Source organism: Misgurnus anguillicaudatus, chromosome 2, assembly GCF_027580225.2.
Source record: "Misgurnus anguillicaudatus chromosome 2, ASM2758022v2, whole genome shotgun sequence".
Lineage (NCBI taxonomy): Eukaryota > Metazoa > Chordata > Actinopteri > Cypriniformes > Cobitidae > Misgurnus > Misgurnus anguillicaudatus.
The window spans coordinates 27,083,247-27,101,469 of record NC_073338.2 but is presented as its reverse complement, the minus strand read 5'-3'; the positions used below and the strand labels follow the sequence as shown (position 1 = coordinate 27,101,469).

General features: G+C 36.3%; 2 protein-coding genes across 6 annotated transcripts in view; one reads left to right on the top strand and one right to left on the bottom strand.

Moving 5' to 3' along the window:
- Positions 1-786: 786 nt before the first annotated feature.
- gdf15 (Growth differentiation factor-15) lies at positions 787-11,787 on the bottom strand. Of its 3 annotated transcripts, XM_055202206.2 has the most exons (4): positions 4,375-4,550; positions 3,840-3,980; positions 2,254-2,502; positions 787-1,980 (listed from the first exon to the last, which is right to left on the bottom strand). In XM_055202206.2, exons 3-4 carry the CDS (start codon positions 2,414-2,416, stop codon positions 1,244-1,246), a joined length of 900 nt encoding a protein of 299 aa, XP_055058181.1. In that variant the 5' UTR covers positions 2,417-2,502; positions 3,840-3,980; positions 4,375-4,550; the 3' UTR covers positions 787-1,243. The 3 variants fall into 3 exon arrangements, with proteins under 3 accessions (XP_055058181.1, XP_055058182.1, XP_055058180.1); XM_055202207.2 differs by lacking the exons at positions 3,840-3,980; positions 4,375-4,550 and adding an exon at positions 11,660-11,787; XM_055202205.2 differs by lacking the exons at positions 3,840-3,980; positions 4,375-4,550 and having other exon boundaries at positions 2,254-2,639.
- mast3a (microtubule associated serine/threonine kinase 3a) overlaps positions 6,314-18,223 on the top strand; it is a 31,016-nt gene continuing 19,106 nt past the window's right edge. For 2 of the 3 annotated variants that reach the window (XM_073875719.1, XM_073875718.1), the window contains exons 1-5: positions 10,943-11,454; positions 12,200-12,272; positions 12,507-12,570; positions 14,702-14,777; positions 16,838-16,992. In XM_073875719.1, the coding sequence (XP_073731820.1) occupies positions 11,368-11,454; positions 12,200-12,272; positions 12,507-12,570; positions 14,702-14,777; positions 16,838-16,992 (455 nt within the window). In that variant the 5' untranslated portion in view covers positions 10,943-11,367. Of the gene's footprint in view, positions 6,472-10,591; positions 10,624-10,942; positions 11,455-12,195; positions 12,273-12,506; positions 12,571-14,701; positions 14,778-16,837; positions 16,993-18,223 lie in introns of those variants that run through there. The other variant, XM_073875720.1, reaches the window with a different exon arrangement.

The following is an 18,223-nucleotide window of genomic DNA, read 5'->3' as shown; positions in this document are numbered from 1 at the left end:
GCATATGTACCCTGGGGGTCTGTACCCTTTTACAAAGTACATCTTTGCACCTAAAGAGGTCCTATTAGTATCTCGGAGGTACATATTGGTACCAAGAATTAGTCACTTTGAATAAAATGAAAAATGTAAATATGTAAATATAATGTTATCATTTAACCAATTAAGATAGGGATACATGAGGTCTTGATTTTTAAGCTATTGTAATACACATAAAAATGAAATCTGTTAATTGAATTACATTTTATTGTAGGAGGAAATTACTTTATTGTGTAATAAATCAGATATTGTACTGTATTCCAAATATATTTCAAGTCAATAAAATCCTGCAGAGACAAACAATGACCAATGTTTATGGGGCACAGTAACACAATATTATAGAAGTCAGTAATGAGTCAGGTAGATGACATCTTTCATGTTTTTGCATCAGAGACTATCAAATCTCTGGTCAAGGCCACTGTAGACTATAATTGGTTTCAAGGCTACATCCGTTAGATTCTGGCAAGCAGTTCTTGAATCAGTTTATGGTACAACTTAACCTTGAAATATTATCTAGAATTGATCATACAGTATATTGTAAAGCTTTATTGTAAACATTTTTTTTGAAAGGTTATGTTCATCCTCAGAGTCTTGATATAGAGATAAAGATATGTGATAAAAGTGAGTCATACGCAGATGATTCATACTTATTTGATCGCATCTGATCTTTGCAATTGAATAGGATGAGCAAAAAACTGAGGTAGCAATTTAAATGCAGATGCAAAGCACTGGTTATGTAAAACAAATACTTTGATACATTTTTCATCTTGGGGAGGATGTTGAATTGATTTTATTGAAATGTTTTGACAGAACAGTAATGAACCCATTATTTCAATCATTTTTCCCTTGACTGGGATATACTTTAATAGCATTCAAAAAAAAAAAAAAAAAAAAACAGGTTTCTTAATACACTTGCAACACAGCTTAAAAACTTGATACACGGCATTCAAGTTTCCAAATAAATTACAATAAATATAACTTGATACACAAATATGCAACTCATGTTAAAAATACCTTTAAACATCTCAACGTATGTAGAAAAGCAAGCATTTGGCCTATGGCATTGGCTTCCAACCAAACCATACTATGTTATTAACGTAAGGAATGGAACCTAACGATAATGAGAATTCTTCCTTGGTTCTTTTGCTGCCATTTGATCTTCTTCATTTAGCACTTTAATAGTCAGTGGATTGTCAGCATTTTACACTCATGCACAATGGCATTCGCTGACTATCAAATCATTGAACGGTGTGAGTTTTAACTTTCCACGACTGTCATAATGCATCAGTACCATCGGCTCATAGCTGGCCGGTACGCAGCAAGGTTGACGCGACGATCCCTTGGACATGAGATACAGACGGGACTTCACCTGTGTGTGCATACTGGCAGGTTTATAATTATGCGGGCACGAACCATCACAATAGTGCATTGTGTAGCCCGAAGGAGCGATAATCCAGTCCGACCAGCCAATGTCTTTAAAAGAAACATTTAGTGATCTCCGCCTGCAGAGACTTTCATCTTCATCAGCAGTCACACCTCTTCTGACTCTCCTCGATGATTGGTTAAGTTCTAAACTAAGCCGTGGTTTGGACTGAGCACGTGCTTTTCGTTTTCTGATGAGGCAAATTTCAACCACTAAAAGTTCAGCATTGGTGTCTCTAAGCCACCTCTTAACCACATGTGTCAAATCCAACTTAAGATGTCGCTTATTAAGATCCTTCGTGTGAAATATAGCCTCTGTTTGAAAACCAGAGGGCTTCTGAGTCCTCACCAGAATGTCCTTTGTAAGCCACGACTGGTTGGGTGAAATTTTATCCCTGTGCGGTCTCTGAATATGCAGTCTTGCTTGTTTAAGAGTTAGTCCATTGTTGATGGTTGAGTTCTTGTTGAAGGCAACTCTGAAGCATTGTTGCTTTAACTCCGCGGTAGAGTTTAGAGGCTCGACTGTTAATAACAACAACAAAAAAAAACAATTAGGCTACAATCACTTAAAACAGATACATTTATACTTTTTTGATTTGTTTTTGCATATACATCCCAGACAGGGCTTCTCCTAGTCCCAGACTAAAATGCATGATTAATTTAAAAACACCTTAACATAAATCAGTGCCATTGCTTTGTCTCAAGATGCACATCAGTATTGTTTTAGTAAGGCTTGTTTGTTTTTAGTTCACACATAATTTACAGTAAACACATAATACTGTAATTTAAGCTTACCTGTAGTGGGAAAGAGCACCGTGGAGGCTCTTTGCTTCTGCTGAAGTTTGTCGTCTTGAGTGGAGTTTCCTCGAAGCAGTTGTTTAATTCTTCTGTACTGATGAAACATCCTGACCAGGTCCCGGTGAGAAGCTTTTTCGCCGGGTCCAGGTGGACTCTCCATCCCCAGGTACTCTAAAATACTCGCTTTCAGGGCCTCGAGCTGCAGGGCCTTGTTTGGTTCTTCGTATTCCTGTTGAGCCACGGTCTCTGCCAGAAAAGAGGTAAAAAATACAGCTCCAACAGAAAGGAGAAGGCAGTGTGCTGCTGAATGCTGCATGGTAGGTTCTTTATGTTTGTGCTGGCTTTGTGTTGGGTAATGCTATGAATGAAATTCCAAACATGCTTTCATTTATACAGCGACTGGCCACGCCTCACCACCAATGAGAATCGCTCATGCACTCCCACACATTCAAAAAACATTACCTAAACCATCACACCATGATATCATAAAGAGATAAGGAATAATATTTGCAATGTCACCCCAAACATACATAAGGGGATATCTAATAATTTCATATTACAACAAATCAAAACAATAATGGAAAAGATTCACATTTATGTAAATACACACCTGTTAGAAAAAAGTACAAAAGTGTAGCTTTTCTGTCACTGGGGTGGTACCCTCAAATGTTAATTGTTGTACTTTTATGGGTATATAACACTTTGAAATGTTGTACTTTTTGTGTATGTGCCATATTAATTCCTAAGGACTTATTGTGTACCATAAGAAACAATTATGGTCCAGTTAAATTTTAGGGGTACAAAACCTTTAACTGTACATTTAAAGGTACACAATAGATCCTTAAGGTACAGTAATGTCCCACAAAAGTTAAAACGTTGTATTATGTTTAGTATACTTGTAAAGGCACAAAAAGGTACCTCGTTTCCGACGTATGGTACTACCCCAGCGACAGAAAATGTACAGTTTTAAACCATTTTTGTTGACAGTGCATGAGCATGATGTAACATCAAGAAATATTGGTCATGGGGATGACTTATGCAATGGAAACTACATGAGGTGAATTGTATACCTTTGCAAACAAAGTTTGGTATTACAGTACATTTACACATTTGGCATATTCAAGGAATACGTTTAATATTCATATATCGGATTTGTTGGGAACCTTTGGGCTGCTGACACAATGGTATACTACAGTAAGTGAGGTACACCTGGTAAGTTTGGTGTATAGAAACATTAAAGGCTTGCTGTTTCAATCATTATTTTGTATACAGAGTCGCATAATGGTATTTTCAAGCAAATCTGCTAAAGCATGTCAGACATGGTATGTAACATAACCATAACTTTAAAGCATGTTCACTATGCTGTCTAAACATGGGTCTGGGGAAAACGACATGACCGCTGTACACTGATTGAAAGTCTGTAAATAACATTCGTATAACGCTTTCCATATAAAGCTGTTTAAACCACACATAGTTTATACGTGGCACTTCATATAAAGAAGTACAATAAGGTCAGCCTGCAATAAAACAAACTGAAATGAACCTAAAGAAAAAAATTAATTTGCATATATGCTAGAGCCTACCAGTCACGTGTGGAATGTGTGTCACATGCTCAGATGACTCTTTCTTTTGTAAAAAGTGTGTGAAGGGTGTTTGAGGTATGCTTCAGACAAACACCGCGGCATTCATCCCGTCAGAAATCCAAGAGAGCAATGATGAGTAATCTTTAAGTCAAATAAAAGTAGAGGTCTGTTTTAAAAACGAGACACACCTTCAAAGGACACTTTTTAGGAATGAGCTCATATGACAGAAATAACACCAGGCAAAATATATATATATTTGTGTGTGTGTGTGTGTGTGTGTGTGTGTGTGTGTGTGTGTGTGTGTGTGTGTGTGTGTATATATATATATATATATATATATATATATATATATATATATATATATATAATTACAGTGTAGGCTACATGTATTGTTGGTATTTCTGGAATAACACTGGCAGTCTATTTACTTTTTATTGAATTGCACCAGATTATTAAATACATCCAACTCTCGACTCTTAATTCCCACTCATCTTAGCATTTCACTAGTTAACCTTGTGAGTTGCGACATACTTACTTTCACTGAACTGTGTTAAGACATTTCTGTGATGGTTTCAACAGTCGATATGTAACAACTTGCATGACAGGACGGTCAATTATATTCTTACAGTCATCTGTACAGTAAAGTAAATTAAAATGTTGGTCCATAATTCTCCAGTGATCCATACATAATATATAAGATATGAGTAGATAAAGGTATAAGTTTAGAAACAGTGACGCAAATCTCGACTGTGACGTCAAAGATAAGGAGAGCACCTGATTAAGTACAACTGTCATCAGATGTTTCAATGTTGACATCATGGTGAACCCAACAAAGTCATCTGGGTCATTGTGTCCCTCTAGTGGTTGTAAATGAAAATAGCAAAATTAAAATGTAAGCTTTTGCTGATTTGATTTTGTGGCATCACTTTTTACAGACAATAAAGATATAAACGATAAAAGTTAATATATTGGTTACATTTACAAGTCTCAAGTCACTGCTATAAGTGCATTTAAATTTGTTTATAAAGATAACTGTTATCAGTTAACCACAATCTAAATGATTATATGTTTTACATTCAGCGAGGATTACTGGAAGAGTTCAGCAGGGTATTTAACCTCACAACCTGACAAGCATAAGCTACCCTGCATTTGGTCCAGAAAGAGCATCATGCACACAGCAATAGGAAAGGATAAAAAGCAGTGGGCTGTAAAGACATTCATTTCCTGTCATTCTCACAACAAATAACTGAATAAAATAAATAATACAAGAAAACTCACATTAACATTAGTAAAGACTTAATCGTTTAAGCAGAACAAAGGGAAACAAAGAAGGGTTGCAGTGTTGTTTAAATCAATGTTCCATTGTTACATCAAAGCTCTGTGGTGACACTTGGTGACATCAGGCAATAAATCAATCAGAGCATGGTATCCCACATGACCGACAGTGCCAGGCTTTCCAAATTATTGTATCATGTTTGTAAACAAGGAAATGTCTGCTAATTTGCAGAACTGCAAAAGTAATGTGCTTTTGGCATGTAAAATATCACCAATTTCCTAGAAGTTTTACCTTGTGCACATAATGAAAATTCCCTAAAAAATGTTAGTTCTGACACCAGACTATACCTAAGAGATGAAACACGTATTTTGCTAAATGTATAATTCAGGTAGAGATCTGTACAGTGCAAAAATGTTTCATCACACAAATTTTAACACAAAAGTAGGATTTGGCTACAAATAGCCCATATATGGATCTTTCAAACATCTTCGATGACAGATGAGTATCTTTTTGTGGGCAATAAATTAAATAACTTCTTATCTCCTAAAGCTTTAAAACAAACGATTTTATGGTTAGCCAAGATAAACGATCATGCCTATACATGGACTATCCTTAAAGGGGACATTTCACAAAACTTTTAAAAAATGTAAAATAAATCCCAGACTACACATATGAAGTTCTACCTTAAAATACCCCATAGATAATTTATTATAGCATGTTAAAATTGCCACTTTGTAGGTATTTGTTTTGGGTGTGTCCTTTTAAATGCAAATAAGCAGTGCTGTGGTTGGATAGTGCAGATTAAGGGGCGGTATTATCCCCTTCTGACATGACAAGGGGAGCCAAATTTCAATGAGCTATTTTTTCACATGCTTGCAGAGAATGGTTTACCAAAACTTAGTTACTGGGTTGATCTTTTCACATTTTCGAGGTTGATAGAAGCACTGGGGACACAATTATAGCACTTAAGCATGGAAAAAGTCAGATTTACATGATATGTCACCTTTAAAATTAAATAACACTCATCAATACTGCTCAGTGCAGTGGAAAAAGATTGCTAGATTTTTATAAATGTGTGGTTCAATTAAAAAAAAAAAAACCCTCACAAAATTAATTCTATACCTATATTGTGCAAAAGTGTGATTTGATTGGTCGCTCATGTAGTCAGGTGACAGCAGCAGCGCTGTTTGAGGAGGAATAGTGGGGTGACTCGGAAACTGGGTTTGTTATTATCTGATGAGTGCAGACAGACATTCATCACTAAATGATGGGTTGAATTAACCACAGGAAATATACAAAATACATACAAGTGTCTTCAAAATGGAGCCAAATATACTAAGACGACGTGGTCTTCAGGTAAGATAGCCTACTTTTTATGCATATAAGTGGACACAAACGTTTAGCACGAATAAAACGTACAGGAAAACAATGATTATGTAAAAAAAAAATTTTTTTTGGTTTTATTTTGTGATCGACACGATTCACAACTTATGGGAAAAGGCTTTTTAAGATCCCGCGTGCATTTGTCAACGGTCTATTTGGTCTGATGGATGAAACACGTGTAAACTTCGTCTAGCATTTTTCGGATATGTCGAATATTTATCTAACGATGTATTTGACATTTGTGAAATTATTGAAAATTGATTTTTCAGCTGTTGATTGTATCTACGTTTGAGCTTGAAAAACCCCATTGTAGTCGACACGTTTAATCAGCTGTTGCCATGGTGATTGAAAAATTGATGTCTGTTTCCTCCTTTCTTTCAATATTGCTTTTGATACCAACCCTATTGAATCTGCCTGAATTTAACATTATTCACAGTTGTTTTTCACAGTGTATTTACATATAGCCGGAATTAATTTAATATAACCGTTATGAGAGAAAAAGCTGACTGGTGTTTTGCCTCCACATGTCAGGTCCAACCTGTTACTCGTCTCTTGTTTTTTCAGAAACTACATTCGCATGCACATACACAAATGTTTCAAATTATGTGTAGGTATGTTTTTTGGCTTTATTTTTTCAACAGCATTTTAAATTGAGCACTGTGTGTGTGTGTGTGTGTGTGTGTGTGTGTGTGTGTGTGTGTGTGTGTGTGTGTGTGTGTGTGTGTGTGTGTGTGTGAAGATATGTTATATAAACATATTTGAGTAAGATTAGCCTACTGCTTAGTTTATGAATAGTGTATACATCCATAGTGTATACATCCCAGGAAACATTGGGCACAAACTAGATTAAAGAAGAAACAAGAAAACCTTTGTTGTTGGTCATTTACAAGACACTTCTGCATTCATAGCAACACAGTGCACTACATTAATAGTCCCCTTGGCACACAGCAACCGATTAAGCGGCCAAGATACTGCTACCCCTTTAAAAACAAGAGGAGCAGACACAAACATCTCAGTCTTGGCAAATTTATATTCAAAAGCATAAGGGTATAGGCAGTGTCAATCGAGTGTTCAGCATTGGATCTCAGCAGCGAGATGGGTTTTGCTCCTCCGTCATGAATGGTTTTACTGAAAGCTGTCGCTTTTGGCCTGAGACAATGGAGCTGAAGAATATCAGACATTTTCTGCCTTCCAAAAATGAATAAAATTAATAGATCAACAAAGAATAACAATTATTTTATTGTTTACTGATTTCAAACATGCATGGTTTTCCTCTATTAAAAAGGGGAGAGGGGGCACGCATTTTGGTTTTGGATGAATTGTTTAAGAACTTAGTTAAAAATATTTAACGAATTAAGCATTGCTACAAATAAACATTTAAAGTTTGTTTCTAGAACCTACTGTGCAATTACACTGAAAAGTGATAGAAGTGCAAATGTTACAACTTACCTATAGGTGGGGTTAATTGTACCAGACCAGTTTGTTGTAACAGTAACACTTGCTACAAAATTCTATTTGAACATAAATAATTCAATACTATTCTATCTATATACCAGACAGATATGGATATTGTTTGTACATCTGTAGCCATATATGTGTTGTCTAACCATACTTCTATTACATTTAGGCATTTAGTAGATGCTATTATCCAAAGCGATTTACAAAGAAAAGGAAACAATCAAGCGTTTTGTCATAGCGTGGCAATAATACAAGAAGTGCTTATACCAAGTTACAAGTTTTTACTATTCTGAAACCATACCTGTTGAGAGAGAGAAAGAGAGATTTTTTTTAAAGATAAAAGATAGAAGAGGTGTGTCTACAGTCAGTATCAATTTGTAAAGTATTATGGATCAATACATATGGAGAGATATTTTAGAAAAAGTTGCACTGTCAAATTATTTCTGGTGATATTGAATTTACAGTTATTATTTTAAATAATGGAATTTACATTGTTTTTATTTCATATTGTACACTAGATAGTTTAGTTGTAAATCTATGTTTGAAAATATTTTTTCAAACCTAGCGAACAGTTACTAAGAGTTGCTGACATGTTTCATAATGAGAAGGTTAAATTTGGTGACTCACACGCTCAGAAATAAAAAAATGCATATAATGAAGAAATTTACCTTTATGCCTCCAAAACACTTTTTGTCCAGAATATTACCAAAAACACATAAAAACTTGTTATAAATATGAGGGAGACTGTCTTTTGACAGTGAGAGAAAAAGACCAATAGCACAAATTGATCTGATTTCGACTGATCCTGTGACACAAAGACAAACTTTTGTTCCAAAGCTCTGTTTTCAAGTTACCTTTCTGTGTGCTCTCATAGAAAAGACTGAAAAACATATATGCTTGCAGCATTTGTCATATACACAACAAGCATTCGTTTTTCTTGTTTTTGGCATTTTTTATATATTTGATTTAAACCTCTCATATTAAATGCATTTACATGCATAAGATTAATTTGAATTCAAAAGCACCGTCACAAAGATTTGCTGTGAATTCAGTAAGACTCAATGACTTTTCTTACCAAGAAAAATTCACCTATGAGTCTCATTTAAGGTCTTCTTTATCCTTTATAATTTTATTAAATAGAGTATTGGGTAATATCCTATTTATACACTCACCTAAAGGATTATTAGGAACACCTTTTCAATTTCTCATTAATGCAATTATCTAATCAACCAATCACATGGCAGTTGCTTCAGTGCATTCAGGGGTGTGGTCCTGGTCAAGACAATCTCCTGAACTCCAAACTGAATGTCAGAATGGGAAAGAAAGGTGATTTAAGCCATTTTGAGTGTGACATGGTTGTTGGTGCCAGACGGGCCGGTCTGAGTATTTCACAATCTGCTCAGTTACGTGGGATTTTCACGCACAACCATTTCTAGGGTTTACAAAGATTGGTGTGAAAAGGGAAAAACATCCAGTATGCGGCAGTCCTGTGGGCGAAAATGCCTTGTTGATGCTAGAGTAAGGTGACCAGAAAACGGGGGCAGTCACGTTTTTTGTGTTCGGTTCTCCATAAACCCACAACAATAAAAAAAATGAAAACATTCAAAAGGGTTTTGTCCCTGATTGTAAATTCATAGACACTAACAAATAAGTTTTTAAGGATATTTTAACCATTGAACTAGGACATGTTTCTACTTGTTATTAGAAAAATCTTATGCTAAAGGTCAGAGGAGAATGGGCCGACTGATTCAAGCTGATAGAAGAGCAACTTTGACTGAAATAACCACTCGTTACAACCAAGGTATGCAGCAAAGCATTTGTGAACCCACAACACGCACAACCTTGAGGCAGATGGGCTACAACAGCAGAAGACCCCACTGGGTACCACTTACCTCCACTACAAAAAGGAAAAAGAGGCTACAATTTGCACAAGCTCACCAAAATTGGACAGTTGAAGACTAGAAAAATGTTGCCTGGTCTGATGAGTCTATATTTCTGTTGAGACATTCAGATGGTAGAGTCAGAATTTGACGTAAACAGAATGAGAACATAGATCCATCATGCCTTGTTACCACTGTGCAGGCTGGTGGTGGTGGTGTAATGGTGTGGGGAATGTTTTCTCCTTTAAATGCCACGGCCTACCTGAGCATTGTTTCTGACCATGTCCATCCCTTTATGACCACCATGTCACAAAGCTCGAATTATTTTTAATTGGTTTCTTGAACATGCCAATGAGTTCACTGTACTAAAATGGCCCCCACAGTCACCAGATCTCAACCCAATAGAGCATCTTTGGGATGTGGTGGAACGGGAGCTTCGTGCCGTGGATGTGCATCCCACAAATCTCCATCAACTGCAAGATGCTATCCTATCAATATGGGCCAACATTTCTAAAGAATGCTTTCAGCACCTTGTTGAATCAATGCCACATAGAATTAAGGCAGTTCTGAAGGTGAAAGGGGGTCAAACACAGTATTAGTGGTGTTCCTAATAATCCTTTAGGTGAGTGTATATATTTATATTCTGGAGATAGTTTGCTAAAATAAATAGCCCAGACTTTTTGCATAAACAAGACTATCTTCTCAGTTAAACATGACTCCACTTGTCAAACTTATAGTCTTCATTACTTTTCCAGAAGGAACTGAGCCTTCCACGGAGAGGAAATATGTAAGTAGATTTTTTTTACTTTTATTCATTTTTCAATTTTAAACACTGTCAACCCCATTTTTTATTGTCATTTTTAGGTTTTATATAAGTTCCTATGCACTGCACTCCCAAAGTAGGCCTATGTCAAATTTTAATGTAAATAAACTTTGCATATAATATTTAACTTAAAATTATGACTTCAATATCTTTGTTCAAAACATGCTTCTAAAAGTCAGAATTTTTAAAGTATATTATTTTACCGCATTGATAACTGCTCAGTATGGGACATATGTAGCAAGTGGGCGGGTTTAGTGTGCCCTCCACAGTGACGTTCACACCCCACCGTGACCCTTCTTTCAGTTAGGCTATGACAACTTCCTCTACTCCACACACCCGATTTTCCTTCATTGTTGCTTTTGCTGGATCGTTATAGGTGTATTCATACATCTTTAACCTGCGACTCGAGTATCTGACCATCTTTGACTATGACAGGGCTTGGATAGCACGAGACGATGCCATTTTCCAAGGCAACGTGCTAATGTGTCACTTGTAAAAAAATAACGCGGTGATGGCATCGGCGCCGTTTAACTTAACGCGCTTTCTGTTCGTTCCCCCGTGCGTTTTGCGATGGAGTCTGTGTCGACATGGAGTTTGTTTGGGGATCGCATTAGACATCGCTGCCTTTTCTCGTTACAATGTTGCGTTTTATCATCGGTGAGGATTTGTTGACTGCGGGCATAAGAGGACGAGCGCACCACCGACATCATGTCTGATCGGAATTACTGGACTGTGTGCCCGAGTTACAAAAGTCAGTTCGTGTCTGGAGGCTTAGTAAAACGACCAAAGGGTAACGAAAAGTTTTACATTTACCACTATATATTTTAATGTTTCATTTGTTATGGTTCAAGATTGCTGCGGAATTTACAAACTTGGTTCAACTTGGGATAAAACCCAGTTATAAGCAAGAGAAATGCGCTTGTTTTATTTATAAGTAGGTGGATTTATACCCACATACGGCATAGGGTTGTCAAATAATTGCTTTTAAGCATTTTCTTACCGGTAGTCGACTGCGTACACGCCGTTTTTCCACCCAGCCCGTTTTTGTTTCCGAGAGTAAACGTGGCCCATGCAAGCCTGTAAGCGTCTGCATTGTCCCGTATTGGCGGCCCGTGTTTCACTCACTGTTTGTTTTATTGTTACATTTCTGTTTAGAAAAAAAGCTATACTGTACTTTTAATCTGTAACGTTATTTAAACGTTAAAGCCAATGTTTGTAAAGTAATGTTTTTGGCGTTGTCAAACATTAAAGCATTGTAACGAAACTGAGTGTGGCGACGCATCTTAAATAAGCTTTTCTATGCAACAGATTGCATTGTTATATTTGCACCAGATTGATCACAGGAACTTGGCATACACAGTGTTGACTGAATAATACCCTGAATTCTATCTTAGAAAGACTAGTCAACTCTTTGGTAGTGTGTTTGTAAACCTGATTTGTTAGGTTATGTTCCAGGAATAAGGTTAGTGACCGAGCATCCCTAAATGTGGGGGTGAAGTATTTTCTGAAGTATGACCATGAGTTTTCTTTCCACAGTAACCGGAACAAAAGGAAAAGTCTGGCTCCTTCTCCTACTCTATCAAGACCTCTCTCACCTCTTCCCTTACAAACTGGTAGCTATAATTACGTCTGCTCCTCCTTTATTAAGATAAAGACAGATGTGTGATTGATGATAAACAATGACAAGCACAATATGTTCGCAGAGTCTTGCCCAGTGTTTAAATGCCAGCAATTTTACTTTGTAAACACACCAGTCAGCACATAATTGCTTTGGCATCCGATAACACTGCGAATCAACCAACCAACCTTTATGTCCGCATTTACCATTGCAAATATTTTTTTTACAGGCACCAGCCCACTGGATAGTCCAAGAAATGTCTCTAGCAGTCCTTCTGTTAATTTCATTCGGAGGTAAGAGTACACGTGCGACCAGAATTTTTACAAGGTGTTATCGTTTACATCTTACTTGCCATCATAATGTCAGTATAAAACTTTTCCTTAAAGTAATAGTCAATTTTCTTAAAAGAAAAATCCAGATAATTTACTTGCCACCATGTCATCCAAAATGTTGATGTCTTTCTTTGTTCAGTCGAGAAGAAATTATGTTTTTTGAGGAAAACATTGGAGGATTTTTCTCATTTTAATGGATTTTAATGGACACCAACACTTAACTCAACACGTAACAGTTTTTTTCAACGGAGTTTCAAAGGTCTATAAACGATCCCAAACGAGGCATAAGGGTCTTATCTAGCGAAACGATTGTCATTTTTGACAAGAAAAAAAAAAGCTCTTTTAAACCACAACTTTCCGTCCAGCACGACCTAATGTAAATGCGTAGTGACGTAGGGAGGTCACGTTTTACATAAATAAAACGCACATTTGCGGACCATTGTAAACAATAAACTGACACAAAGACATTAATTAGTATCAGTTGACAACTTGACATACAACAACGTAGGAACGGTCCTCTTTCAACACACTTGTAAACACTGGGGCGGAGTTTTGCGTTTGTCCTCTGTGACCTCTTGACGTCATGACCTATTGCGTGAGGTCATGCTGACGCTTTCAGGACCGTAGGAAGACGAGAAATTGTGGTTTAAAAGTATATATTTTTTATTTTTCTTGTCAAAAATGACAATCGTTTTGCTAGATAAGACCCTTATGCCTCGTTTGGGATCGTTTAGATTCCTTTGAAACTCCGTTGAAAAATACTGTTAGGTGTTGAGTTAAGTGTTAAGTGTTGGTGTCCATTTAAAGTCCATTAAAATGAGACAATGTTTTCCTCAAAAAACATAATTTCTTCTCGACTGAACAAAAAAAGACATCAACATTTTGGATGACATGGTGGTGAGTAAATTATCTGGATTTTTCTTTTAAGAAAATGGACTAATCCTTTAAGCTCCCTTGGTAGAGCATTGCGCTCACAACACAAAGCTTGTGGGTTTGATTTCCAGGAAACAAACATATAGAAATAAAAAATGTCTGTTTTTACGCATACACAAGCGTACATGCACAGCTTTGCAAAGCATAGTTTATTTGACTCATATATGTGCACAACAATTTGCAAAGCCTCTTGTGGCCTATAAAAAAAATGTGTTACGCGCTGTACACGAACCCACGCATAAAAGTTGACCATACTTCGGCCTACATAATTGTAAATGTTAAACCAAAAAATGAGAGTGATCACTTGTAAGTTTTCTGTCTGGCCAATAAGATTCTGTGTTTGCTGCAGTCGCCTCAAGGCTGTGCTGGGGATGGAAAGCTTGGCATTTGTTACAGCAATTATTAAAGTCAGCATGCAGCATTATTACTATATGCTTCCATGATTATGTCCCAAGGCTTTATTTGCTTCTATTAATGCTTGCTCTTACTCATTTAACTGATAGGACCAGCCTCCTTATAGCTCGGTGTTTGAATGTTTTTGTCGTCTTATGACCCAAACTAAGCATCTATTTGCATCTGGGTACTAGAAAGTTCAGGATTAGATTGATCATAGAGGATGCGGGGTGAGTTTATATACATATGAATGTAATACTATAATGCATAAAAAATGTATAATTACATATGCATTATGTCCTAACCAGACACGACATGAGAAGATTTTACCGTTTTTCTGTTCACACCATAGCAAAAAAAATGCTGATTGGCTTTTAACAAATTCAAAGGCAACGAGTACAGCGTGTTCACAAGTTCTGTCTGTGCGTTCTCTTACACTTGTAACACATGACACTACACTGCTGAGAAGTGCAAAGCTATAACACATTCCTTCATATTCATGGCTTCTGTGATGCTTTACCAACTGACAGGATTTTTTGTTGTTTTCTGTGTGGGACTTGAGGGATTTGTAATACAATATTCGGTTCTTAATGTCTGTAATTTGTGCTGCAGTTTGTTTGCTGTTTACGAAGCATACAAAGTGGGATATACATCCGTAAAGTTTTTGGTGGTGGATTTTGGCACTTTGTTTTTCTGAAAATGTGAATGTAAAGTCCTTACCAGGATATACAACATAGTGTCATACTATATCTCTGCCCTACTTTAGAGCGGATACACGAAGATGGTCTGTGGCATCGGTCTCGTCTGGATATGGAACCAATCCACCCAGTTCTGCGGTTTCAGTGAGTAGGCCACTCTCATTTATTATGAAAAGACACTTTTGTTTTCCTTTAGCTTTGTTTTCATTATTCTTCCCTCATAATGCCACTTGCAATGCAATGACCATTGGCCATAGACTTTGTATCCAAGTCATTTGCAATGACTAGGGCTGCATAACAACTAATCGTTTGCAGAATAAAAGTTTTTGTTTACATCATATATGTGTTTATTGTGTATAATAATTATGTATATATAAATAAACAAACGTGCATGCATATATTTAATAAATATTTACATGTCTATATACTTTTTGATATTTATATTAAATTTGTATTATATATTAATATAAATACTTAATATATACACATTTTTTTCTTAAAATTATACATGCATGTGTGTGTGTTTATATATACATGATTATTATACACAATATACACACATATATGATGTAAACAAAAACTTTTATTCTGCAAACGATTAGTTGCAATTAGTTGTTATGCAGTCCTACATTGAACTGGACTCTTCTGTATCTCATAACCTTGTACTGCATAAATAGTTTTTTGCTAATTTAAAGCTCACGTAACACACACTGTTTTTGCATGTCTGATGTTAATCTGGAGTACCTATAGAGTAGTATTACATCCTTTATATCTCCAAAGAGTCTTTAGTTTAATCAGATTTATAAAAGAAAGATTAGCTTTATTGATTCTTTCCGATAACGTACGAAAACATGAAGGAGGAGTTACTACCGCGGGAGGAGCGAGTACGAGTCATACAACACTATACAACACTGTTTAACTTATAATTCACTACATGTTTGTGTCATTTATATAATATGCACGCACATATTTCCAACATAAGACAGAAGTCTTACTTACCACATGCAACTCATGACCCGATTGGGAAAATTTACACACCCAACAATCCGCTGCTACCCCGGATAATAAACTATATCCATTGTTTTCATAAAGCTGGCTTTCTTCACCTTCCTTCAAAAAACACACTACTTCTTTCGTGCTATTGATTTTTAAAATTCAACAAAGCTGTCGCGTGATGTGATGTTTGTAAGTTCTAGCGTCTCCCGCTGATTGACGGGTGGGCGGGGTTTTCTGGGGGAAGCGTCCATATAATGCAGTGATGCGTATAGAAACCCCTGAAGCGTATGCTGGACCTGTAATCAAAAAAAAAAACTTTCCGAAACTTGTATGAACCCTGGCGAAGTGTATTCAGCACAGAAATACTCTGTAACATACCCAACTGCTTTTTTGACACTTTGCCTACGTTTAGCATGAGGAAACAACTTTATAACTTTGTTAATAAGTCAGAATTCATGAAATACAATTGAACCACCCCTTTAATTTATTATTCGGTTTCAGCTAATCGTATATGAAATGTGTTATGTTTAAAAATAATTATTTTTGTTTTGGAAAGCGCCGTACCATCAATGCTAGCTAATTATACAGGAACCAGTGAAAAAAAACTGATGAGTACACCCGACTTTTAGAAAGCGTGCTCTTTTGCAATATTCATGGGTTTTAAAGTACTTCAATTTATTAAAATATAGATTTAATAATGTTGATTTAATGATGTGATAATCCTGGGTAACTCTCAGTTGTAGAGGATTTTGGGAACAATTAAATGAATTGATTTATTTTCAGGCAATTGAAGAGAATGACCCTTTCTTTGTTTTGAAATGTTTTATGGCTATTCATGGCTCATGCGATGAGGTCAGCCTTGTTTAACAATGTCCCATTGAGCTAGTGTCAGTGAACACTTTATTCAGCGGGAAGCTGTAAAGCGTCTTTGCTTTCCTCAAGCACTGCTGCTGTCATGTGCTCTTCTGCTCATTCTTCCAGAGATTTGAGTTTATGCTTGTCCTTAAATTACCATCTTTACCACTAACTAGAATGGACAGTCCGGTAGTATGTTTTAAAAGTTTACATTTTAAAGTTTACTGATGCTAGCTATGTGTTATAGTGTAGTATATTTATGTATGTATGTATGTATGTAATAAGTATACAAATCTGTATTGTTAGGAATTTCAGTTTTCTCTCGCTCTCTCTGTCTTTCCTTCCTGCACCAGTCTTCATCCTCCTCGCAGGAGCTGTTGCACCAGCTGCCCTCCCAGCCCACCCCAGATGACCTTCATCGCCTCTTCAAACATTTTAGGAGCTCAGAGAGTGTGACAGACGAGGATGGACAGCCCTCTCCTTTCCGTCCTCGCTCAAGGAGTCTTAGGTCTCTGCTTGTTGATATAAAAGATTATCTGACAAAGAGTCTAAAACTTTTGATAATGTCACATTTATAACACTTGGCTAAATCAGCCTAGAAATAGCTTATTTATTGTTGTCTCTGCATAAGCGTGCATGAAAAATTTCGTACTATCTATAAAATAACACAATGCACCTTTAAGCTACGACTTATCGTTCACATTTTGTAGATTTGATTTAATTGCTCTGGCAAAACCTGAACAATATTACCCAACTACAAATAGCAGGCTACTACTTTAGTAAATATTTCTTCAAAATAAACTGTACGCATGCAATATTATGTTGTCTTAAAGGGACATTCCACTTTTTTTGAAAATATGCTCATTTTCCAGCTCCCCAAGAGTTAACCATTTGATTCTTACTGTTTTGAAATCCATTCAGCTGATCTCCGGGTCTGGCGCTACCATTTTTAGCATAGCTTAGCACAATCCATTGAATCTGATTTGTCCATTAGCATCACTCTAAAAAATAACCAAAAGAGTTTCGATATTTTTCCTATATATTTGAAACTTGACTCTTCTGTAGTTACATCGTGAAGAAGTCCGACAGAAAATTAAAAGTTGTGATTTTCTAGGCAGATATGGCTAGGAACTATACTCTCAAACTGGCGTAATAATCAAGAACTTTGCTGATGAATCATGGCTGCAGGAGGTGTAGTGATATTACGCACTGCCAGAAAATAGTCCCCTTGGTTACTTTCAATAGCAGGGGACTATTTTCGTGCAGTGCGTAATTTCACTACGCCTGCTGCAGCCATGTTACATCAGCAAAGTCCTTGATCATTACGCCAGAATGAGAGTATAGTTCCTAGCCATATCTGCCTAGAAAATCGCAACTTTTAATTAAAAATTTCCGTCGGTCTTAGTACACAATGTAACTACAGAAGAGTCAAGTTTTAAATAGGAAAAATATTGAAACTCTTTAGTCATTTTTTTGCCCGATGCTAATGGTCTAATCAGATTCAATGGATTGTGCTAAGCTATGCTAAAAGTGCTAGCGCCAGACTCGGAGATCAGCTGAATGAATTCAAAAACGGTAAAAATCAAATGTTTAACTCTAGGGGAGCTGGAAAATGAGGATTTTTTCAAAAAAAGTGGAATGTCCCTTTAACATGATCTTGCCAATAGTATATTACCCAAATTGTCATCCATTTGAAGTTAAGTTAATCTTTGTTAATAACTGTCTGTTACTTTGCAAGA